This window comes from Paroedura picta, chromosome 1 (genome assembly GCF_049243985.1).
Source record: "Paroedura picta isolate Pp20150507F chromosome 1, Ppicta_v3.0, whole genome shotgun sequence".
NCBI classification, from domain to species: Eukaryota; Metazoa; Chordata; class Lepidosauria; order Squamata; family Gekkonidae; genus Paroedura; species Paroedura picta.
In genome coordinates this window covers 109,444,369-109,470,505 of record NC_135369.1, presented here as the reverse complement: position 1 = coordinate 109,470,505, position 26,137 = coordinate 109,444,369, and the positions used below count along the sequence as shown (strand labels likewise).

General features: G+C 40.0%; 1 protein-coding gene across 16 annotated transcripts in view; it reads left to right on the top strand.

Annotated features, from left to right (window-relative positions):
* EYA4 (EYA transcriptional coactivator and phosphatase 4) overlaps positions 1-26,137 on the top strand; it is a 197,665-nt gene that overhangs the window by 80,055 nt on the left and 91,473 nt on the right. For 14 of the 16 annotated variants that reach the window (XM_077352425.1, XM_077352495.1, XM_077352515.1 and 11 more), the window contains exon 3: positions 15,157-15,206. The exons of the other annotated variants lie outside the window; for them this stretch is intronic. In XM_077352425.1, coding sequence (XP_077208540.1) covers positions 15,157-15,206 — 50 coding nt within the window. The remainder of the gene's footprint in view (positions 1-15,156; positions 15,207-26,137) is intronic. 16 annotated transcript variants of the gene reach the window in all.

Below are 26,137 nucleotides of genomic sequence, written 5' to 3'. Positions count from 1 at the left end.
TTGCTGCTTTGTCTTCTAGCAGTGTGTTCATATCTATCTATTAAAAATAATGTAGATGATGGGCCTGTTTATTAAAGGCTCCTGGCAATCCTTTCTAATAATAAAGTGTTGGAGCTGTCAAAGGATAGGACAAATAACCTAATCTACTGACATAGCTTTTTAATCCAGTGCATCAATCATATTTTATTATCTTAGTCAAGCTGCTGTCATTTAAAAGAGACAGTGGCACAATGTGCTGGCAATGTCCTGCAGGTGTAACTTTCACTCAAAAGCATCAAGCTAGATGGTTTTCATGTTGGGAGAGAGTGCCATCTTCAGTTTAAAGCATCTATTGTAAAACTACATTGAATTTCTACATTTGGTAAGTATAAAGTATCTTATTTTTGTACAGAGCAACATAGGAATTCTAAAAATTGAAACTAGAGTTTTGAATTTGACCATATCAGAGCTGGTAAAAACCTGGAAAATGCCTTATTGGTATTTTGGTATTTTTCAGCTATTCTTTCAGTTGGCTATAGATTGGGGTGTTTTTTTTATTTTTTGGGGGGAGGGCTACTTAAAATGGCCAAACCCAAAAAATCCTGAAAATATGTGGGATTTTTCAGAACCCCATTTGATGTAAATGGATGTTTAAAGGGATTGCAGTCCCTTCAAATGCCTTCTGGGTGAACTCACCACTTGGAGCTGATGTTTAAAGGGACTGCAAATCCTTTAAATGCCCCAGAATTCACTTGCATCTTGGATAAGGAATTTAACAGTAAGTTGATTCTTTTAAACAATTTTCCCCTTCCATTAAAACAATGGAGGATCAGACAGCTTATTTTGGGATCCAATAGAATAGGATCCCCTGGTCCAATCTTTTTGGAAACTTTAGGGATTTTTTAAAGAGACTCACCAGAGCTATGCTGAAAATTTGGTCTCTCTATCTCAAAGCACAGCTCCCTTTGGTCCACAGATACTCCAGGTAGGCATATGCACACATTTTGGATTTGGCTCCCCTCGCTTTCCAGGCAATCAAGAGCATTTCTGCTACCTGAGAAAGGGGGGGAAATATTGCCTGTGCCCTTTAAATGTCGCCCCCCCCCACTGTTGCAGGCAGCGCTGCCTGCAAAGGCATGAGGAGGCATTTAAAGCAGTGGTCCCCAACCTGCGGGCCGCGGCCCGGTGCCGGGCCGCAAAGGCCATGGCGCCGGGCCGCGGCTCCCTCTCCCCGCCCCCCCCCCCGCAGTAAAAAACTTCCCAGGCCGCAAGCTTGCGGCCCGGGAAGCTACTTACTGCGGGAGGCGGGGAGAGGGAAACAGGGCCGGGCCGCGCCCGTGCAGGCCGCGCCGGCTCGGCCCGATCCGCGGGCGCGGCCCGATCTGCGGGCGCGGCCGGGCGCGGCTCGCGGGTGCGGCCGGCGGGCGCGGCCGGGCGCGGCTCGCGGGTGCGGCCGGCGGGCGCGGCCGGGCGCGGCCCGCGGGTGCGGCAGGCGGGCGCGGCCGGGCGCGGCCCGCAGGCGCGGCCCGAAGCGTGGGCGTGGCCCGCGCGGGCGCGGTCCCTGCGGGCGCGGCCTGATGCCCTGCCGGTCCCCAGCCTAAAAAAGGTTGGGGACCACTGATTTAAAGGACATGTCACCTGTAAAGAACAGCTGCTTGTCAGGCCTCCACCTTCCTTCGTGGGCAGCAGAGACTGCTGCTGGATAAAGGGGGCTATTTAAAGAGCATGCTGTATGGTCTCCATTGGCTGAAAATTGGGAGGAAGCATTTAAAGGGTGTACAAGTGGGGATCACAAAGACCAGGAGCAGGGTAGTCAAATCAACCCCATTTCCCTCCCTGTGATTTTGGAAGCGTGCTCTTTATCTCTCCCCCTGCCTTCTCAGGTGCTGGCTGCAAGACAAAGCTCTTCTGCTGGACTTATGGTTGAGGACAGTTAGGACGCTATATCACTAATGTTATGGGCCTCCCTCCTGTCCATCCACCCTCCATTTCTCCTTTCCCTCTTCTCAGCCATCATCACATCTGGCTAATTAAGCTCAGTAACTACTGCCATGCTTCTTGCAGTTTTATTGTTTTTTTATGGTTTTTTATTATAAAATGCATTGGTCTTTTTTATTCTTATTCAAATTCATGTTTTTTATTACTCTTTATTTTTATCTTTATTACTCATGTTTTTTTATTACATATTTAATATGCTGTTCGCCTACCTGAGATGGTAAATCCAAGAGGAGTGGCATATAAATTGATCATAACATAAATAAAGTGTGGGAGAGGCATTTAAAGTGCATGTTAAGCAGCTGATGGGTCATCATCAGTTTCTTTGCAAACCCTTTAACTGCATTCCCCAGCCTTCTCTTGCAGTGGAGAAAGTTCTTACTGCCAGGGGGAGGCATTTAAAGGGCCTGCCATGCAGCTGATGGTGACGCATTAGCTGCTTGGTGGGTTCCCCCCCCCCTTTCTCAAAAACTACCTGAAGACGTGATGGATAAATAGAGGTCATAGAAGTGGACATAGCAAATAAGAGGAAGAATAAACTCTGTGATTTAGAAATATCATAATACAGTGGTAATTACCTACATGTGAAAAACATTATAGACATCTAAGAGAGGATTGTTTACCTTATATAAAACAAAACCTTCCATAATAAGAAATAACATAATTTATTTTAATGCAATATCATAACATCTGCAATAATGTCTGTTATTCAAACTAATACAAATTGATGAAGCAGTATACAACCAAACACACATCTCCAGGTTTTATACAAAGTTAACAAATGTCATAATAGCCAATAAATTATTACATAGTAAACTGAAGGCATGATAACCAGACACATGTTTCTAAGTAATCCAGTGGGTAGATAAGGTGGTCAGATGAGATGGGTCTCCAGTAACTCCCCATTTTGAACTTTCCTTTTAAAATTATCGTCCAACAAGTTACCTGTTAGTAGAACAACAGGGTAAATGTTTTGATAATATTAATGTGTCTTAAAAATATACAGCTTGCTCTTCTAATGTAGTACTCACATTTTTTTAGTAGGTCAAAGCCTCTTTGTGGATATTTGTCCCACAAATGTTCTATTGATCTCAACTTTGTATAACAAACAGATTAGAAAAGAAGTGAGGCATTTAAACTAGCCAAATCATAGCTGAGTCTTCAAATCATGATTTTGTCACTGCTGATCTGGCCTGTTTAAATTGAAGGGGTGGGTATTTCAGCTCAGATTGATTCAGGTAATTTTCAGCTTATCTGAACCAAATTGCCCATCTCTAAACCCTGTATCAAAAAAAATTGGGATTCAAGAATGACCAAACCTGAAAAATACCATTTTGTTTGCATAAGGTAAAGGTAAAGGTATCCTTTGTGCAAGCACCGAGTCATGTCTGACCCTTGGGGTGACGCCCTCCAGCGTTTTCATGGCAGACTCAATACAGGGTGGTTTGCCAGTGCCTTCCCCAGTCATGACCGTTTACCCCCCAGCAAGCTGGGTACTCATTTTACCGACCTCGGAAGGATGGAAGGCTGAGTCAACCTTGAGCCGGCTGCTGGGATTGAACTCCCAGCCTCATGGGCAAAGCTTTCAGACGGCTGCCTTACCACTCTGCGCCACAAGAGGCTCCTTTTGTTTGCATACCTCTACATAAAATATGTACACTATAATAATATATTACTGTTTGTGGGTCCTACAGCATATTACTTGCACCATACTAACTGGCTTATCACTTAGATAATAATTTATTATGTGTCTATGCATACTAAACACTGACCAAACTAATTTTTGAATTATTGTCTTGGAATGTCAGGGAGAAAAGTGGGTATACTAATACCTTAATTAATAAGTAATTAAATAAAATAGAATTTGATTAAGAATATTAATAGGATAAATGAGGAATAACTATGTTTTCTGAAAAGTTGATTTTTTTCTTGAGAAACATAGATTATTTTCTAGTTATACTGTATTTCTTTCCCGCATTGTCTGTTTTGCTAACAGAGCTGGAGATTTTGTTCCCCCCACCCTGTATATTGTACTGTTTAAAGTATTTTCAAATGTAGTCTTCTATGCTGTTTGGGGAGTGAAAATAGCTTGGGGAGGGCGAGTCTTCCTTAAATAGGAAACTATTTATTGTTTTTTTTTATTGACAAATTTTGCTGCTTTGGTTAGGAAAAGTCTTTCCATTATTCTTCTACTTTTTTACCTGTAATAAAACATATTCATTAGGTTTTATATCTGCATGGTCATAGACATTTAAAAGGTCTTCATACAATAAGAAGCAGATGTGTCACAGTGACAGCAGGCAAGTAGAGGCTAGGGAGCTGGATTCATTAAAAGAGCTTTGGGATAAATGCACTACATAAGATATTCACTGAAAGACAGAAGCTGTTGATGAGGTGACCTCTGAATGCAAGTCATCTTACTATAAACAGAAGGGTGTGGAAAGCCATTGGTCTGAGCAAAGCTTGTTTACTATCCTGATCTGTCCTTAGCTAAGTAAGCCTACTAATTGTGGTGTGACTGCTCAAGTAAGAACAAAGTGTCTTTAGTTCTACCTGAATTTGAAACAATAGTGCTGACTGCAGAGTTTTTTGATACTGAAATTGGCTACACACATCCAGTGTTGGGGACTGCAGTTTAATGCATACGGAATTTAATTATTTTTATAGAAGTTGGGTTTTTTCACTGAAAAGAGATTCTACAGACATAGAGTATTCTTTTTAATTTCTTTAACAGAAATGAGGTAAGCTTGTGATTTATTTCTATGTGGCTTAATTATTGACAGTTTAGATACCAATATCTAGCTAAGTATGCCAACATATTGTTTAATGCATAATGATTTTTGATGCAGCCTTACTTTGCCATTTTAAATTTGTATAAAAGTTGGGTGAATTTTTGTATAGTTTATTATTTTTATATAATTTGTAGTCATTAATGCCTTTATCTTCATATATATTTTTATAAAGTATTCTAAAAAGCTTTACAAGTTTCACAGACAATAAGAAACAGCAAACATTGAAAATATTGACAATAACTATGAAATAGTTAACAATAATCTTCTGAGTTGCAATTAAGGAGAGAGGTACTATATAAAACATATTTGACAACTTGACATGACAGTTTCTTTTAAAAATTATGTACATAAACACCTGAATACATAACTGTAATTAGATTAATTGTTGCTTTGCACATGAAAATCATGATATATTTTTCCTAGTTTGTATTTCAAACTTTTCATTTCTCAGGAAATGTCATCTCACATCACAGAGTAAAAAATGTGGAACATGTATGTATAATATTAGAAATTGCTCATGCCATTTTATTGTAGTATATATGTAGTGATGCAAATAATGTGTCTGATTGTAAACAATACTTGATAGTTCTCCTACTATGACTTTTGTGCGTAGATGTTTTGCCATTGTGGACAGAGCAGTAGACTTAAACAGGAAAAGTTAAGCTGCTGTACTGCGTTCAAGATCCATGAGGTGAAGTGGCGTTAACAAATAGTGCTTCTTAAATGTCTCTTTCATTCAAGAGAACTTGGGAGAGGCACTGCTTTAAGAGTAGTATTTTATTACCTTCAACAAGGAAGGAAAATTTCAGAGAGGAAAAATAAAATTCTTGTACTGTCCATTCATGAAAACTGATTTACAGCTACAGGCAGTTGTATTGTTTAGGCAGTCTGTTTTGCAGAAAACTATGGTAAATTATTACAGCCAGTGTACTCCTCAACTTGGTTTGTATGGTCTAGTGAACAGCAACCATCAATATCTAATTACATGATTCTTTTCTTAGGTTGCTTAGAATTTTCTGAAAGGCATTATAGTTCAGTTACAATTTTTATCATTTTAAATCCTAGATATTTTACATCAACTAAGGCAATTTAAATTTTTAGAAACGCATGCACTAAAATAATAACTACACTGTATGGTATCTATAAATTCTATAGCAGAAATCATAACTGTCTAGGAAGAGATGTGAGATTTAATGTTGGTAATTGATAAGTAATTGTGTCAAAAAGAACTTTGAATTATAAACAGGTTAACTGAATGTATTGTTGAATAATACTGGTATTATTTGTCTTACTGCATTAATGGAAGGTGAACTAAGACCTAGCATATAATTTTACTTAAATAACATCTGTTTGCATCTCCTGTATTTTCTTTGTGTTAAAGTTCACCCGGTTAAGTGCTGAGCTAAAACTATTTACTAGTGAATCTAATATATTAAAATTGTTTGATAATTCAACCTAATATAGGAAATACCTACATGTTACCAGCAGTGTGCCCCATGCAATCACACTTGTATTGAATTGAACTTTTCATAGACCACGCATGAAAATTTATCAATGATAAGCAAATTGGCTAAATAACCAACTGTGTATATTGTAGAGAATGGTGGATAATATGTCAGTAGTTATAGTACATTCTCCTAACCACTTAGCTGTTAAAGGTTCACATTACTTTAGCAAAACAAAGCTTCCAAACCTTCTAAAGAAATTAAACTTGTGCTATTAGGGAGAGGCCTCACATTTGTTAATTATTTTAGTAACTATATATAAATAGAGATATTTACAAAAAAAAAGGCCACCTTTTAAATGATAAAAATGGTTATCTTAGAAATAAGAGTGCTCCTCACAAAGATAAATTTGTCAACGGCTATTTGCTCTACGTACCAGGCAACACAAAATTAATATGGAGAATAAAAATCAATATACTGTAGGTCAATAATTGTACATCAACCTTCATCTATTACACAATTGGGAAATCTTTGAAAGGCTGTAATTGTAGTGAAACAAAGATGTTTATTTTGAGAGTTGATATTCAGTACATAATATGAATGTAGAGAGCTACAGAGCTATCCTAAGCAGTCAATGGGTTTAGAAGGATATGACTCTGTATAGTCTTGCTTTTCTTAAATGTAGATATGCTGTTTTCCAAATACAATGTAAAATCATGTGTAGTTTGTTTTAAAATATTTTCATTATTTAACAGATTTTAATAAGTGACATCTAGAATAAGATACAGAAAGGAATACAAAATGTGTATCCCTTATTCATATTACTTAAATTTAAACAAGAACCTGCTTATTTCTACCACAAATGCATTTGTGCTGAGGTTAGGTTGGTTATGTGGCAGAATTCTGTTTTAGATTGTGAACCCATCGTGCTGGATAAACTGTGATTAATGAAGGATCTTTTGTCAGTTAGGTTTGTGACTACAATATTCTTGTATTTCAGGAAGGAGTGGGGCAATGTAAGAATCTGAGGAATATTTAAAAAGTAGCATGTTTTAGAAATCCAAATCATAGTTCCAGTGGTTACTCACATAAGTCATGAACCATCTCTAATGTGAAGTTAATTGTATTTGTCAAGTTGAATTTGGATGATAAGGTACACATTCAGATATGTATTCTATTGAAAAAGAATGCAGTATAGATATGCAGCATCAACAAATGAACTTGCATTCTTATGCACATCAGATTAATGCACTGGGCTGCTGGTCTAGCTAGTGATACACACACATGTGTATATTTACTTGCACAAATCTCTGCTGGACTCAGGTGGTAATTTGGAAAGTAAATTCTTATAATTGTCCTGTAAAATAAAACATTTACAGAACTTTGATTTTTTTTGTAATAAAAAATACCTAGCTTAAAATAACCCATAATAGTTATACCCTTTTGTATTTTTAAGAAGCATGACTTGAACTGGTTGTTCTTTCTGTTATCTTATTAAAAATGAAAACTACCAGTGCTATAGAATGGCAGATTAGCATTCAGTTACTCTTATAGATATGCATGACTTAACTTTGTGATTGGCTCTGCCTCCAGTAGCAGCCATTTTGTGGCTGTGCCTATTACCCTGAGCCAGAATTCAGAAAGTGCCCAGAGCCTCAAAAAGACTGGGGACTCTTGAACAAATGGGCAGTGTTTTCAATGCTCATTGACTGCATTGGAGGTTTGGCATTTATGAGAAAGCACTGTGGGGAGGCTAGAATATCTAGCATGATGTATAATTTCTCTAGCAACTGAATATTTATATCAAATTGGATATACACAAAAAGTCCAGCTTGGCTTCGTGTGCATATGTGATTTTCCCAATCTACGCTGGTGACTGGGTACAGTCAAATGAATCCATTCACATCTCTGATAGCCTTTATAGAGTGGAAATTTTGTTCCATTCAACCCTAAGCAGAATCAGACACCCGTGTAAACCAAAGGGCTTCCTCTATCTTAGTCAACTATCCAACTGAGTGATATTTTTAAAATAACTTAATGCTAGAAAAGGTCTGTTGAACCAGTTCAAAGGTCCATTTAGTCCAGCATCCTTTTAAAAAACTGTGGTTAATCAGTATCAACTGTTGTTGTTAGGTGCGAAGTAGTGTCTGACCCATCGCAACCCCATGGACAACGATCCTCCAGGCCTCCACTGGAGAAGGAAATGGCAAACCACTCCAGTATCTTTGCCATGAAAACTCTATGGACAGTTCCAAGAAAACTCAGTATCAAATAGAGGGATTTAAATGATGGACTTTGTAATGTAATCATGGCTGTTTCCACATGGAGAGGAAAAAGCCATACATGCTCTGAAAGTGGCAATGAAAATTCCTCACATAATATAGCAGCCTTCCTCCTAGGAGCTCAGACTGGCATTTATCCCAATTTATCCTCAAAATTAAGGATGGGCATGAACCTAAAAACTGAGGTTCAGTTCAGGATTCAGGGCAGCCCCTGGACCGTGAACCAAGCCAAAAATGCACTGAACTGGCCAATTGAGGTTAACAGCTTCCAGGTTCTCTTTCCCAGGATAAGCAGCAGTACATGTTCTTTGTACTGTCTAGCAAGCAACAGTGTACTACACTCTGAAGAGGAGGTCCACCTAAAGTATTCCATAGATTACAGGTCAGAGCCTCCTTTCTAAAAAGTTCTGAGGCTCCAGTTTTGACCATAATGGCCTTAGTCACAATATTTTATTCTTTTAGGGCATAACTAGCCTGAATAAATGTAATTAAGAATCAGAAAAAAGGGATAGCAAATGAAGACCTCAACTAAGTGTCAACATATCTGGCAGATGCCTTTTTCAGTTATGGCAGATTTTTTTTCATGCCTAATGAGGACTCTTGCCTTCCAGCTGTTCCTATTCTCAGCAGTGCTGGAACTCAGTGGAAATGTTTTGGAATATAGTTCAAGAACAGATGGATCATGCAAAGCATATTGAGGTCTTACATCATTTAATTGTAGGCCTCCAAAGAGGTTTGCTGAATCTTCTATCTCAAAAGACAGGCCAAAAATGGGATTTATGCTGCAGGCAGTTACTTGCCTATATACGCAAGCTCTAAAGGGTCTAAGGGAGGGAAAGCAGCATGGTGTAGCCTGTTCTCATCTCATCAGATCTTGGAAGCTAATAGGATCAGTACTTGCAAAAGACAATGCCAAGAAAGACTGTACAGAGGAAGGCAATGGAAAACCACCTCGGCTTCCTCTTGCCTTGAAAGCTTCCTGCTGAAGTCATTGTGTGTGAGTTTGGAATCGGTAGTGCCCAAGAAGGGTTGTGGGTGCTACCATGGTGTAGTGATTGAAAAGCAGAAGACTCTAATCTGGAAAATAGGTTTGATTCCCCCCTCTTCCACATAGAGCCAGCTGGGTGACCTTACGCTAGTCACAGTTATGTTACAGCTGTTCTTGCAGAGTAGTTCTCTCAGAGCTCTCTCAGCCATACCTACAGGGTGCCTGTTGTGGGGAGAGGAAGGGAAAGGTGTTTATAAGCCACCTTGAGACTCCTTCGGATAGTGAAAAGCAAGGTATAAAAAAACAGCTCTTTTGCTGCTGCTGCTAGGCATGCCCTAAACTGAGCAGCCAGATCATGCAATGGATCATAAACACTGGCAATACTCATTAAAGAAATTAGCAATTTAATAGTATCAGTAGAGGAGAATGCTTAATTTTGTGTGCCAACAAAATGATCATACAAAGTTTCCTTCAGCTCTCTTTCACTGGATGGCATTACCAATGCCTGACATTTGCTGTTTGAACTATGCACATCAATTAGAAAATGTTGGTTATATTAGCGATCCCCAACCTGTGGGCTGCAGACCACATGTGGTCCGCAGACTAACTGCAGGTGGGCCATGGAGGATGCCTTCTCCCCCCCCCCCCCCCCCGCCGGCCCTTTACTTCATCCACAATCCGGCAGAGCTCCGCGCCTGCGCTCACTTGCTTGGCGATGGCTGCCTCCCTTCCTGGCCCCAGCAAGCTAGCCTGGCTGAGCAGAAGCGTCGCCTCGGCTTCCCCGTCCACCTGGAGTCCCAGTGCTTAAGGAGCGCTCATTTGCTTGCCGGCTGCCTCCCTTCTCGGGCCCAGCAACCCCGCCTGCCTGAGGAGAAGCCCTGAACTCAAAGGCAATTGGAACTGGGTGAGGATGTGTCTGAAAAGCATGTTAGTTCCTTGTTGACTATAATCCTTGTTGTACCTTTGGCATTTTTAAAAGATCGTCAACAGCAGAAGCAATCCCGGGTTTTCTGCAGTGACAGCAACCAAAACAAAACAACGGAGTAGACTGGACATAAGCAACACACTTCAGGTGTCACTGTCTCCCATCACTCCAGATGGGACTGTCTTGTTGGAGAGAAACAAGCTCAGGGTTCCCATTGACTTGTCATTGTTATGAGTTAAAATTTCCATGAAAATAAAATGTTCCTTATGTTCATTGTTGTGTCATGTCTGTATGTTATTTTGAAGGGATGTTTAAACATTACCATAGTGATCAGAGAGCGTTAGGGCAGTGGTTGAGAGTAGAGGAGTAAACTACCCCCCCCCGCCGGGCCTCAATAGAAGGCGTTGAGTGGTCCCCAGTGATAAAAAGGTTGGGGACCACTGGGTTATATAATATCTGTTAAGGGAACAGGAGTTTCTATTCTCAGTGACCAGTGTATGCATTCCCTATTGCAGGCTTTCTGAACCAAGGTTGGCCCTGGAAGGGTTTCCCAAGTGAGTGGGAGTTAATTCATTTTTAATATATGTTTTAATTTGTTAAATAGTTATCATGTGATATGATCATATATGGTCATGTCAAGCAACCCCCCTCCTCCCCAAATGGCAAATGATGGGCCTGGAGGAGATGGGAAGGGAGGGGCTCTAGTTGGGCGCATACACAGCTATCTTCCCAACCATATTCTGCATGATAGTGCCCCTTCCAGGGTTTCTCGAACCTTGAAAAATGTTTCAGCAGTTTCTCAGTGGTAGAAATGTATTGTAAGAGAAAGCTATGTGACATCAGCAACATTAAAATAATTCAGTGGACATGACTTCCTGGTAATCCAAAATAAGATTTCTCTTTAACCAGTGCAATTGTAGATGACTACAGAAACAGTGATTCACTGCATTCTCTGTCTTCAAACAAAGGGTTGAATCCTACTAACTGTAAGCAAGCAGCTTACAGAAACAGATTTTCCCTGTTTTTCTCTTCCCTTTGTCCCCCAAACAAGCATTGTCAGGGATAGGGACCCCCAGCCAAAAAGCATATATCATGATAGCCTTCAATAATAAGGAAACATAATTTGATAAATTTACCCTCTCTGTTCCTCTTTGGTCAGTGGAACCCCTTACATCTTACTAATATGATCGTGGCCTTTTATTACACAGAATTTTGTGTTTTGTATTTCATTGGACAGAGTGGTCTACTGTAAGAATTGACAGTAAGGAAGTAAGAGTGGGATGAGTATGCACAACTGTAATAATTATGTAAGCTTTGTTCAGAGTGGTCCACCATGACTTGCTAATAAAAGAGAATAGTTATTTCTGTCTTTGTGGTAAACAATAGTTTTCTATTGAACTTGAACTGGCTAGTTTGTGCTTGAGGCCCAACAGTGGCTTATTCTCAGTTTTAAAGCCTCGTTTCAGGGCACATGAAAATCATTTTCCAGTTTGGATGCAGAAGGAACCCCAAAATAATTGCTTTTGTTGTGTGTAAGGGGAATGGGGATAGAGGAAAAGGAATTGTATGAGCAACTCCCATTGCTTATTTGAATCAGCTGAACCACATAACAGTACACCATGATTTCTTTTTTATGTCTGAACCAAGAAGATAAATGTTCATACATTCTTTACTTTCATCTCCTCTATCTGGCCTTCTCTAGTGTCAAAATTTCATTGGTTTTGTCATGTGTGATATAAGCCAGCAGTTCTCAAATTTTACCAACTAGGATCATAATTTTTATTTAAACATTTTGTAGATCTCCAATATTTCCCCTTTTTCTTCATCAATGGCACATGTTGCATGTTGGACAATCACTTTTCAAAGTAAGTTGCATGCAGACTATAAATTATTCCCTCCTTTCATATCCTCAAACAATACACTTTACTACCACGCTTTAAAAGACAAGTTTCAGAATTATTATTATTATTATTATTATTATTATTATTATTATTATTATTACTATTATTAATTACCTGCCTCTCCCCGGAGGCTCGAAGAAGGTTACAACACTCCATAACAACCCCAAATACAATCCATTAAAACAATATAAAACCAATACATACAAAATACCAGCCCCATAAAACCAAGATGAAGGGGCAAAAAAACTCCTCCTGACCTAAAACCCCAAATCTTCATCACCTAGAGGGGATGGTGCAAGAGAGTGCTGATTGACTTCACTACCGCCACTCCTCTGGGGGGCCCTGATCTTCCTTGCTGCCTGGCCTCAACCATAGACCTGGTGGAAGAGCTCTGTTTTGTAGGCCCCACAGAACGCAGAAAGCTCCCCTAAAACAATGTTTGTATTGTCTGGTCTCAAAGTGATATTCACTATATAGGGCTACAGAGAGTAGAGACGTCAAGAAACTTCTTTATCAGACTTCTAGACAGAGGGCAGCTTAATGTGGTGGGAAGGACACTAGAAATATTTCCAGGAGATGCTTATATAGTAGATGAGCACCACATAAAGCCAATTGAAAACTGCCATTGTATATTATTGTTCGTGGAAGTACTGGCCTCTGTCTTCATGCTAAAATCAATTGCATTGGAAAGTAGAATGAAAAGCAGAAGTGACAGCACTACCTTCTTGGTACTACTCAAACCAGTTAGAATGCATAGGGTTTTGTAACTGATTGGCTGGTTCCCAGCAACCAAGAGATTTTTTTTGGCTAATGCTCTGAGGTGGTATGGAGGATGAATAACTATGTTATCCAAATTAAATAGGAATGGTGAATTTAGCTAGTGAGATGGGTAACAACAGATCTCTTCTAGTGTATACCAGGATTGTTCCCTTTAAAATTTAGTGAACCAGAGAAATAAATGAAAGAGATTATATTGAAATAAATTTAAATCAAGTAACAGACTTGCACAAAGAATCAGAATATCACACATGCAAGATTAGAAAAGTAGAGCTGAGAGGATGAGATAGGGGAATATAAGGGGGAAAGTATAATGTATAGCAACTGTCTTGACATGAAGAAGTGTGTGGGAGAAATGACCAGAACCTTTGGAAAAAGTTGGAGCTTATAAGTACATAGAAATGTGCATATTGGATCCAAGAACACACACACCAGATGGGTTCTGGTATGTGGGTTAAATAGCAAGATTTGTATCTTGATGGTAAGGTTGGGGGGATGTAGCCCCTAAAACAATGTACTTGTGATTATGTGTATATGATAAAGGCAGGTGATTGGTTTGAGACAAAAGCTTGGGTAGAACTTGAGAGGTTTCTGAAAGTGGGAACAATTCCTGTGATTGCCCTGGGTGGATCCTTAATGAATTTCACAGGAAAAGAGATAAAGCTATGGTTGCATTACCTGAGTAAGATTAAAAGCATAAGTGGTTTCTTGATGACCCCTAGATTGTGGGCCAGGATGTTGACTAGGTGTGGTAGGCTGTTAGTGATTTCCCTAATTGAATTTTGCCAGGTGAAAGGGAAGAAAGAAGCTTTTAGCATTAATGACATTAGTAACACCATTAGGAGCCCTATTGTGCAGATATGCATTGCTCTTTTGAGCAGGGAGAAAGAGTCAGCAGTTAACAGCTTCCTGCAAGCTTACAGTGATCCAGGCACCTTCTGCTACCATCGCAATGAACTGGCATGTAGAGTTTCATTTCTGTTTGGGAGCAAACAGTTTGGACATAACTGATATCCATTTTGTACAGTTCAGCCAGGCGGTGTCATTGTAGACCAATGTGAAGGCAGTCTGGGAGATGGGTGTTTGTGAGCAAACTTCCCCTTGAAGTGAGGAGGGGTCTGGCCAGTAACAATTGTAGGTGGAGTCACCTGAATGAGCTCCTGCCTCTTATTTCTCATTCCCTTGAGAAGGTCCATGGCCTCATTTTGAAGAAACTGGAATGACTTTATTTTCTCATTATCCAGATGGAAAAAGAAAGTCTTGCCTTCAGTCTTTGTAAGGTGTCACAGATCCCTCATAATCTCCTTGAACATCCCAAGGAAGTTTACAACTTTTTGCATTTGATAAATTTTTATATAAAAGCCAAATCAGTTTGGGAGTTCAGTTGGTCCAGTGTTGGCAAAATGTTTCCTGAGAACATATATGCTGCAATAGTGCTTGTATTCTCAAAACAAGTGTTATGGAAAATGGAAGCTTTTCATTTGGGTGAATTCATTAAGTGAAAGATAAGCAGATAAAGACAAAACATAGTATAGATTCATACGGACAATATATGGAAAATGTTTGAACTTAAGTAATGTATATTGGCAATATAAAGCATATACTAGAAGATGAAAATTAATGTATGAATTATTTCGCTAACACTACTCTTTTGCCACAAAATCTGGTGTTTATTATTGTGAGCTTTAGCAGGAAACAGAAGCAGTATCAGTTGGGAACACATTTCTTTACAGAACTGAGAACAGTTTGGCTTTCTCATTTCTAAGTAGGGAACCAGGTTCTTTGGTTTCTTTGTTCCAAGTCAGACGACTCCCAAACTATTTTAGCTGAACATTTTACATACTAATGGAGTCAAGGGAAGTTAAGTTGGCAGCTGTTCGTGGGATAATAATGAAGCACACTGTTTAGCATTGCATATCCTCACTGTAAAATGTGAGAAGTATTTTATGGAGACCATGGTGAGCAGGGATATATCTACTTTGTGTGATGTAAGTGCATGAACTGTGGGTGAGGAAATTTCTGTTTGTTTTTTCTTTATGTAAAAGTAACTGGCAATCACTTTCGTGTTGCAGGTGAAGAAAACGTGCACAGATACGGATGTTTCAGAACCACAGAATTCCAGGTAGAACATAAGTGTTTCAATGAGGAGACTTTTAGTATCATGAAACTATTTGTCAAAATCATAGTTAAAGCCAAATATGAATGAAATAGCATGATAGATTATTTACTTTTACAACTGAATATTATTTATTTGAAATGCATTTCATTCTAGAGGAGCTAAAATTTGGCAATTTCTAATCTGACAAGAGACAGAAATTAATAGGCAAAATCAACAGAAAAAGCATGTGAACAAATCATAGTATGTTTAGAATGCTTTTGATAGCTTTTTTATTTTTGTGGATGGATTATCATTAATTTTTAGTGACACCATTTCTGTCAGTTATCTAGAGAAAACAAATATAGGAAAATATGGCATATTTCAATCTAGTGTTTATTTCATTCATATAATACTTTTTTGCATTTTGTCTGCCTTTTATAATCTGTTAATATGCCATCCAGTATGTTCTGAGATTACATATTTGGTGTTAAATTTGAAATATGAGGCAATATAGGCATTTCTTAGCTGCTTCATATATTACTTCTCTTTCTAAATAGGTTTAGGTATTTCTAGTTTGATGTAAATCTCATCATATATGGGTGTCATCATTAACAAAATGCCCTGTAATAAGAATAAATATTGATATTCTATCAGTACTTATCCTTCATAATTTGATTTTACAAGTTTTGACTCCCCTTGTGATTTTAATGTTGTCTGTAAGGCCCAAAGACATTATAACAATTGCACAAAAAACTGTATTTTGTTGCTCTTTTAGTTGATAATGAAATATTCCAAATGCATATGATATAGATAACTATGCAAGTTATCAATAAGATCCTTGTTTTGTTGAGATCACTCAGAAATTTGCTGTTATTAATAGCAAAATATTTGTTTGCCATTCTTTATTGGATTACATGTTTTCTTCCTGCTTTCATTAAATATGAGTAGTTCCCAGGTAAAGATATGTTCAATACCATTAAGAGGCTAATGTGACTGTAGGCTCCCTCTCAGCATGGCAGTGCGCAGCTGCTGCTGGCAGCGCCCCCCACCGGGTGGTGGGAAGTCAGGGATGCTGGCAGGAATGCAAGCGGAGCAGGGGCTCAGGAGGCAACATCCCTTGGCAAAAGGGTACTCCCCCCCCAGGCCTCCGTAAAATTGTCAAGCATTGACTAGTCTCCGGTGATAAAAAGGTTGGGGATCACTGCTTTAAACTCTTGTGGTAAATTAGTCTCAGGTATATTTGGGTCAAGGTTTAGTGAGAATTTGAATCCAGCTCTCTATCAGTCACACCCAGGATTGAAAGTATTTTAAAGAAAACTAATTTTGCTCTTTCTTAGGGCCATTTCACAGAAACAAACTCAAGTTGGCTACCAAATGTATATGCAAAAAGGCAGTTCCCCTAAATCCTGCCAAAACAAGCATTTTTGCATGCTTAATCGTGTACAGCAGCACTCAAACGTAGTTATGTAGCCTTTTTACATATGCTGTCCTGAAGTATCTTTTGTACAGACTTGAGTTTTAAAATATTTCAACAAAACTGGTTCCATAATTTTGCACAGCTAACTCATGAGAGAATTTAAGTATTTTGATTAAAAATTCTCACCCCTGAATTTGAAATAAAACAGTTTGAACCATAACTTGGATATACCTCATGTGTACACACTCTGGTAAGTAATGATAATTATGTATAGATTATGCAAGTTGTCCAAGCCCCTATTATCATTACATTTTTCTGACATTAACTTAACAATACAGAATACTTAGATGACTTTAAAAACAGCTAAAGTATTGCTTTTTCACTAATAAAAAGATAAGATAATGTCCATCAAAGGGAATCTATGAAGCTTTTTATTTTTCTTTAGTTTTTATATTTATCTGAAAAATGGAAATCTTGTGTATATGTTTTAGACCCAGATGGTATATGAATGCATTTTGACTATGGGCTTTTTAAAATTACTAATTGGCCTTTGGCTATAGGTATCATAGAGCACTGCTATTGGAAAGCACAAAGTCTGGGCAAGGTGATTCTTCTTAAAACAACTCTTGTGAAAACATTGTACAGAAAATGAAATGTCAGCAAAAAGGGATGTTGGAGGTGCGTTCACTTTCAGAATAGCTTCTGGCCTATGAGTTGGGGCCAAAATCTTTCATTTATTTAGCTTGCTTTATTGTGTGTTGGTTTTGGACTTGAAAGTATTAGAATAAATGCAGATGGAATATGTTTTTACAGTAGGGAAATAATTAAGTTGGGTGTGGGAACTTCATCGGGAGAATTCTTGGAGTGACATGTGTGTATCAGCAAATTCTTTGTCTGTCTTGGCTTTCTCTTTTAGAAAGAAACATTCAGGATATATGTACATATATGCGTAAAGGGAATTTACTAACCTAGAAGGAAAATATATTGTGAAAGATTGATTATATGGGAAACTTGCTGTACATTTGACTGAGAGACTGTGAGAATACACGTAAGATGAGGGGAAACAAAAAATGTGAAATATTAGTTATGATCTTTTGGTAAGACATTTACAGGTAATTTATTGTGTTTATAACTTTATAGTATTTTTCTTTTTTAAAAGGGGAAAATACCATTGAAGTAATTATTTTGAACAAGAGCTTGATAAATGATAAAATTACTGTACTCTAAGATTGGGAAGTTATCAGTACAGATTACAGACCCATTGAAGAACTGTTATTGTCAGTGCATTAAATCCGGTGGATAGGCTGCTCTACTTAAACTAGTCTTGGTTTTTTTTTTGGGGGGGGGAGCTAAAACCAGGTTACATTTTTTTTGCTTTTTCCCATTCTCTGCCATCCTTTAGAAATGTTGTGTGAATCAGTTGTATTTTTGCCACAGGTTGCTTAGGGGAGAAGTCTTATGCTTGCCTTTTACCTTGCCGAGTCTGTATTTTACAATGCTTCTAGGACTATATTGCTATTTTATTAGATGTTTTTATTGTGAACCACTGCAAGCCAGTTTGCTCAGAGTGGCAGTATACAAAACAATCAGCAAGTAAGCAAGCTCTGGGCACAATTTTAGCTGATGTGGCATACAAATATATTAAATTAACATTATCTGTAGGAATGTATATTTGGCTAATAACTAAACAAAGTCTAAGTCAAGCATGTCATTCGTTAAGCTCTGCAGAATCATTAATCCAAAAGATATTCTCATATTAGGACCAAACAAAATTACATAAAAGTGGTTGATTGCTCAAGTTCACCAGAATTCTTCATCACGATGGATGTTTTAAAAAAGTATAAAAGTTATGTATCTCAGACAGCAATCTTAAGGGCACGTACTGCTAGCATGGAAATGGAGTTTGTATTGGTCCACACCTTTGGCTTTCTAAGAACAAGAAACAAAACATAAGAGCATTCCACTGAAAATACAAAAAAATGAAGATCCGATTAAATGTCTACATAGCATCAGACAAAACACACATATACAGAAAATGGTAGTCAATTTATTTAAAATATTAGAGTAAGGATTCCCAATCTTTTTGAGCCTGAAGGCACATTTGGAATTCTAATACTGCATGGTGGGTGCAGAAACAAAATGACTACCACAAAACGGCTGCTGCAAGAGGTGGGGCTAGCCAGAAAATGATTCCCACAGCTCAACTGAAGTAACTCAATACAAATCCTTGTGTTGTGGTGGCGATGAATATCCCAGCAAGGCAGAAATGTAGTAGGAGATCCAAGGAGCCTATTTGGATGAACACAGAACTTCAGGAGGAGCTGGGAGTCGACTGAAGATGGCGCCATAAAAAGCTGGACTTCTGTTCAGCTCTTCAGCCATGCCGAGGGTCAGGAGCTTCTGCACCTGGCTGACCTGAGCAGATACGCAAATCTGCTCGTCGGTCGCCCCAGGAACCGGGAACGGCATCCTGAGGGTCCTACAGATCCGTGGGGAGGTAGGGGGACCGAATTCCCCGGATTAATAGCGGCGTGTGCTCAAGGTCACGATGGCGTCCTTGTCGCAAACAACTTTACAAGCTTGAAACGACCAGCTGACCCTACATTCTTCCCAGACCATCTTTTACCAGATTGACAGAAGCGCTGACAGAAAGCTGGAGTCTGCAACAGTAAGAATTGAAAGCTTTCTGGCTCTTCCCTTTCTTTTTCCACAAGCTCTCCCCCCCCCTTCCTCAACCAATTTACAAGTGAATTCCCTCTTTCGCCGAGTGAGAGACTCCCAGCTAATTATACCCACTAACCAAACAAAGAAAGAACTTTGAAGTTTTGTTGAAAAAAGTTCAGTGGGGGTAACTGACTTGATACGGAGATCGACAAACTGATAATTTGGGATCGCCCGTGCTCCCGCGAGACCGTACGAGACTTTCTGTTTCTAATTTGTGACTGCCTGGAACTATCGAGAAATTAACTAAGGCACAGCTTTTCCATTTGTTATGCGAAGGGAACTCAAAGATACTGAAAGCAGTCAATAAGCTGGAAAAGGAAATCCGTGGGATTAAGGGGGAGCTTTTGGACGGAGAGAGAACAGCTGATACAGCTTTGCCAATAATAAATCAAACGAAAACTCAATGTTTGGAAGTTAATCAACAGGAGAGGGAGAGAGCCAGAGATGTAAAAACCCAAAGTACCTTTGAAGAACCTGGGAAAACAGATTCAAGGAAAGAAAGCACCGAAAACCTGGAAGTCTATTCAGAGCAGGAAATAATTTGGATCAGCAAAATAAAAAGAGTCTATTCAAAAGTGACAGCAACCAGGAAGCTATCAGGAGATATTCCTGTGCGACCAGAGGAAGAGATCCAGATTGATAAAGTATTCAGAGCCAACTCAAAGGCGACTGGCAGCAAGAATCAAGTAAGAGATTTCTCTGGCCCTGACAGAAGGACAATCAGAAACACTCTACTATGGAAAAAAACACAATTTCATTTTCTGCGACCACCTGAAGGATGAGTTGAACAATGGAGTATTCTCCTGACTTCCTGTGGGAAAGACAGCAGCAGTAACTTTTAGGACAGGACCAATATATGAAGGGAACTGACTTTATATCATCTAAGACAATAATAGAATATATCCTTATAATAGATTATACTCTCATATGTATCAACAACTACTTTGCTAAGAAAGATGGTAATAACTCCTAGATCAGGATTAATATGCGATGGGAATTGAATATGTATGTCGATATGTATGCTAAAAGAGGATGACAAACCATACTTCATAGGCATTAACAAGACGGCAGTAGTAACTCTTGGGTCAGGGCCAATTTATGAAGGAGACTGACCTAATATCATTTAAGATAATAACAGAATGTATTCTTATAACAGATCATACTCTCATATGTATTAACAATCACTTGGCTAAGAAAAATGGTAAAAACTTCTAGATTAGGAATAATATGTGATGGGAACTGAATATGTATGTTAAAAGAGATGGCAAACCATATCAGCTGGTTGCTTTTTCTTCTCAATTTTTCTGTAAATGCTTTATATAATAATAAACAAAATTATAATTAAAAAAAAAGAACTTCAGGAGGAGCTAAGGAAGAAAAAGGAAATGTTCAAGAAATGGAGGGAAGGAGAGACCTATAAAGAAGAGTACCTGCAGCTTACTAGACACTGTAGGTCAACCATCAGAGAGGCCAAGGCTGGGAGTGAGCTGAGACTGGCCAGGAAGCCCACTATAACAACAAAATCTTTTTCAGGTATGTGAGGAGCAAATGTAAGGTAAACGAGGCAATAGGACTGCAGTTGAAGAGACTCTGACAGAGGACAGAGAGAAAGCAAAAAGGCTCAGTACCTATTTTTATGTTTTTATTTTTTAAATAATTGAATTTACAGATCACCCCTATTGGACTTGCCATCTCAGGGAGATTTGCAGCATTCAGTAGAACAATGTACCATGTTCATCAATAGAACAATGCTAAAACCATTAAAACATTTCAATGATTTTAAAACTATTAATAGCCAACTGATGGTGACATACCTCAGTTGTCCATAAAGGCCTTAACCATAAGTCTGGTAAGAAGAGCTCCATCTTACAGGACCTATGGAACTGTGCTAGTTCTGTTAGGGTCCTGATGTTCTCAGGTGGGGGCCAGGGCAAAGAAGGCCCTGGTTGAGGTCAGTTGGACTTCTTTGGGGCCAGGGACTGTCAGGGACTGTCAGCCAATTTGCAGTCAAAGAATGTAGAGCACTCCAGGGGATATATTCTGGTAGTCTGTCCCTCAGAGTTGCTGGGCCCAGACTGCGGATGACCTTACAGGTAAGAACCAAAACCTTGAAATGAACCCAGAATTCCATTGGTAACCATTGTAGCTGTCACAGTACCAGTCTTATATTAGCCCTTCATTGTGTTCTAGTGGGGACCTGCACAGCAAAATTTTGCACCAGTTATAGTTTCCAGATTAGGATCAAGGGTAGGCCCACAGATAGCGAGTTACAGTAGTTGCCAGTTGTTGTCCGGATCCGGTTCAAGGTTTTGGTTTTAACCATTAAGGCCTTATGCGGGTTGGGACCCACATACCTGAGGAACTGCCTATCACCCTATGCCCCCCGCAGGGCTTTACGCTCTGTGGGTGAGAATCTACTGGTTGTTCCCGGCCCCAGAGAGGCGCGCCTGGCCTCAACCAGGGCCAGGGCCTTCTTGGTCCTGGCCCCGACCTGGTGGAATAAGCTCCCGGTTGAGCTGCGGGCCCTGCAGGATCTTTCAGTCTTCTGCTGTGCCTGTAAAACTGAGCTCTTCTGCCAGGTCTATGGGTGAGGCCTCGATTGTGTAGGAAGAGCAATTGGGGCCCCCCTGATGTTAAACAACAAATGCCACCTCTGATTTTGTCTGTCCTTTCTCCTCCCTTTCGTCGAAGGGGGGGATGAGGATTTCACCATGTTTGCTGTTGTGTTATGATGTTGTGATTGTCCATTTTGATGGGTTTTAATGGGATTTTAGTCGGACTTTTTGTAAACCGCCACGAGCCTCTTGGGAGTGGCAGTTAATAATAATCATAATCATAGTTCAATTTTGTGGTGACTGTTGCATGGATCACTGTGTCTAGTTGTTCAAGGGCCAGATAGGGCACTAATAGCTAGGCCTGGCAAAGGTGGAAAAAAGCCTGCCTTGCTACTTTTGTGACTTGAGCCTCCATTGTTAGGGAGGCATCAAAACTCAAGCCCAAGTTCCTGGCTATCTGTGCAGTTCACAGTTGCACCCTGTCCAGACAGGGCAAGCACACTTCCTGATTTGACCCTTTCCTCCTCAGCCACAGGACCTTCATCTTCAAGTGACTACCCTTGAGCCACTCCACCACCTCCTCAATTCACTTAGCTGATGAATCCAGAGGGGCATCTGGCCAGCCATCCAACAGGAGATAAAGCTGGATGGTGACACCCAAGCCCATAGCTCCGAGTCAGTCTGGTTAGCAGACGCATACAGATATTAAATGTTGGGGAGAGAACTGCCCCTTTGTGGAACTCCACATTAAAGTTGGCAGGGTACAATTGATTCTCCCTGACTACAACTCTTTGCCCTTGACCCTGGAGAAAGGAGATAATTTACTAGTGAATGGGCTGTGCCCCATATCCCCACATCAATGAGGCAGCAAGCAAGAAAATGCTGCTTTAAGATCTAGTAATACAAGCAATGCCAACCTGCCTTGATCCAGCTGTCTTTAGAGATCATCTGTCAGGGTGACCAGCACCGTCTTCCAATTTATTGAAATAAATAAATGAAATTGAAATAAATGAATAACTTAATTAATATTCAATAGATATTATCTTCATATCTGTAATATGCAAACATAAACCAAAACAGGTTGCAGATAAACAAAAACATTTTCAATAGCCCGTTTTCAAAGTTGCTTTCTTCCTCAGAGGTTTCATCATATAAACAGGCTCAGTGCTTCATGGGGGTTTCTTAACTGCTCTGTCACTATGAAAACCCCCACAGCTGCTTGCTCAACCACCTTCCCTAGAAACCCTAGATGTGATACAGGGCAGTAGCTGCCTGCTTCACACAGGTTCAGCGATGTGTACTGCAATGCCGAGTCGGCTGCCACCTCGAACAGTCCCAGCAGGTCATCTGCTGGTACGCTGGATGGCCATGCTCTTGACTGAGTCCCAACGCAGGCAAACTGTATTTTCCCAAAAGAATATGGACACATCCAGGAATGAGAGTGGGTAAAGAATAGTTTCTGGGTGGAAGGTTGACATGAGCAGAGAGGTTGCTGAGAGGCACCTAACTGCACTGGATTAATTCAAATCTCCTGGGCCAGATAATGTGCACCCAACAGTGCTCAAAGAACTTTCTGGAGAGCTAGCATAATCTTTAGGATCAGTTGGAGGACAGAGGTAGCAGAAGATTGGAGGAGAGTGAATGTTATCACAATCTTCAAAAAAGTAAGGAGAGATGATCCAGGAAAGTATAGGCCAGTGAATCTGACTGCTTTTTTAAAAAGGGATTTGGATTTATTAATGCATTTTATTGTGGGGGTTTTAAGTATTGTAACCTGCCATGAGCCAGCGAGCAACTGGGAGTGGTGGGTAATAAATTGGAAAATTAATAAATTTCAGGAAAGATAATGGAGCAGATTTTAAAGGGGATGATCTGCAATCATCTGAAGAACTATTTGTTCATCTGGGGAAGTCAGCACAGATTAGTCTCCAACAGGTCCTGCCAAACCAACCTGGCTTCCTTCTTTGACTATCATGGAAACTCAGTGGATGTTGTTTACCTGGATTTCAGTAAGGCTTTTGACCAGATTCCCTATAATGTTCTGATGGGTAAACTAGAGTTCTGTGGACTGGATTTTTGGATGGTTACCGTATATACTCGCATATAAACCGACCCGCATATAAGCCAAGGCACCTAATTTCACCACAAAATGCTGGAATACGTATTGACTCACATATAAGCCAAGGGTGGTGTTTGAATAGTGGCTTTTTCTCCTTTCCTCCCCTCACTCCCTCCCATTTTGGGCAGGATCCCTCCCCCCTTGTGGTCACACCCCAGTTCCCCAAAGCCAAGTTCGCAGACTTTAGAGAACAGAGTGGCCTACAAGAAGTCAAAACAGGTAGTCTATCCTCCTTATTTGGTAGTCTGCCACTACCTCTAAATGGGTCCCTAGGCGTCCAAGACCCAGAGGCAGTCTTGAAGCCTATCAGGGAATTTACCAGGGAGCTTGACCCTGTCCAAGGACAAGTCCCACAATCAAAAGGCTTAATTGGTAGTATGGCACAAGTTAGGCAGGCTAGGCTTCATCTTAGCTTGTCTCAGAATCAAATGACAAAGTTCTAAAAAATAAATTGATATTTATTAAGGTGCACACATATAATTATACACTGGCAGTGAGGAAACAAAAACATTATATAATATTTCTGGCTAAAACATGATACTCACAAGAATGGCAGGATGAGAAGACAGAATTTCAAAGTTGCAGGTTCACAAGGCACAAACAAGAGTTTCCCCAAAATCTGAACAATAGAAATCTTTATGGCTGATTCCCAAGTAGGGTCTTGGGCACAGAAACCAATCATATCCAAATTAACAATTTATTAATTAACCAATAGGGTTACTAATGTCAAGTTAGATGAGCCAATCCTGAAGCAGATGATGTAATGTCAACCCATCTCACTCAAGGCCCATTTCTCACAACAAGTTCATTGGGAACCACTGAAGCCAACTGTCTTTTCAGTAGGTGGGGATAGTGTGAGGCTTCTCAAAGGCACAGGGGGAACTAATTGGCACTACATTCTTACACTATGAGAGCAAAGACTTTCTCAGGGGGGCCACTAATGATTCTACAAGGCCGAAGCCTGAACCAAAGTTTCAGGAACAAGATTTTAAGCTACTATTTCACTACACCCCTTTTCTTCTTATTCTTCTCCTCCATCTTTCCCTCTGATCCCTCTTGCCTTTTTATATCCAATCCTGTGCTTCCCTTCTTCTTAGCTCGGTGTTCTGTTCCCTCCACTTTCCATTCCTTCCTCTAGGGGCACTTCCTGCTTCTGCTATCTGTTCTGAGACAGAGGCTTCAGAGCTTCCTTCAGCAGCAGCAACAACATGTGCTAGCATCGTTAAGGCAGAGAGGGTGGGGAGGTGGAGACTGTTCTTTCCCTCCCCTTCCACTGTCCCTCCAGGACTTGCTGCACCTCTACTTCAGCCTTCTTCAGTTAAGTATACTTGCCTCCCATCCCCACCATCCTGTGTTGTCTGGCAGCTATTTTTTAAATACCCGCATACAAGCCAAGGGGGACTTCTTCAGCTTAAAAATAGGGCTGAAAAACTTGGCTTATATGCGGTGGGTGGATAGGGAATGGGCTAGAAAACCGCACCAAAGAATGATTGTCAATTATATTTATTCAGAGTGGAGGGAGGTGAGCAGCGGAGTGCCACAGGGCTCAGTACTGGGTGCAGTACTTCTCAATATTTTATCAATTATCTGGATGGGGGAGTAGGGGGACTTCTCACTAAATTGGGTGGAATAGCAAACACTCCAAAAGATAAGAGTTCAGTGATATCTGAACATGCTGGAGATGTGGGCAAATGAGAACAAGATACAATGGAATGAATGGAAGATACACTTCTGGCTAGCAGGGTGCGTGTTGTGATCTTGGGGTACTTGTGAACTATGAGCTAAATATGAGGAGGCAGCATGATGTGGTGGTAAAGAAGTCAAATGGAGTCGGGTTTTATCAACAGAGGCATCACATCAAAATCACAATATGTCATAGGCCCACCGTATACCGCATTGGTCAGAACTCACCTGGAGTTCTGTGTGCACTTCAAAAAGGACATGGACAAAATTGAGAGGATTCAGAGGAGAGTGATAAGAATTATCTGGGGCCCGGGGACCAAGCCCTTTGAGGAAAGGCTGAGGGACCTAGGAAAGTTCAGCCTGGAGAAGACTGAGAGGGGACATGATCGCTGTTTTCAAGTATTTTAAAGGTTGTCACTTTCAAGGAGGGCAGGAAAAGGTTCCCGTTGGCAGCAGA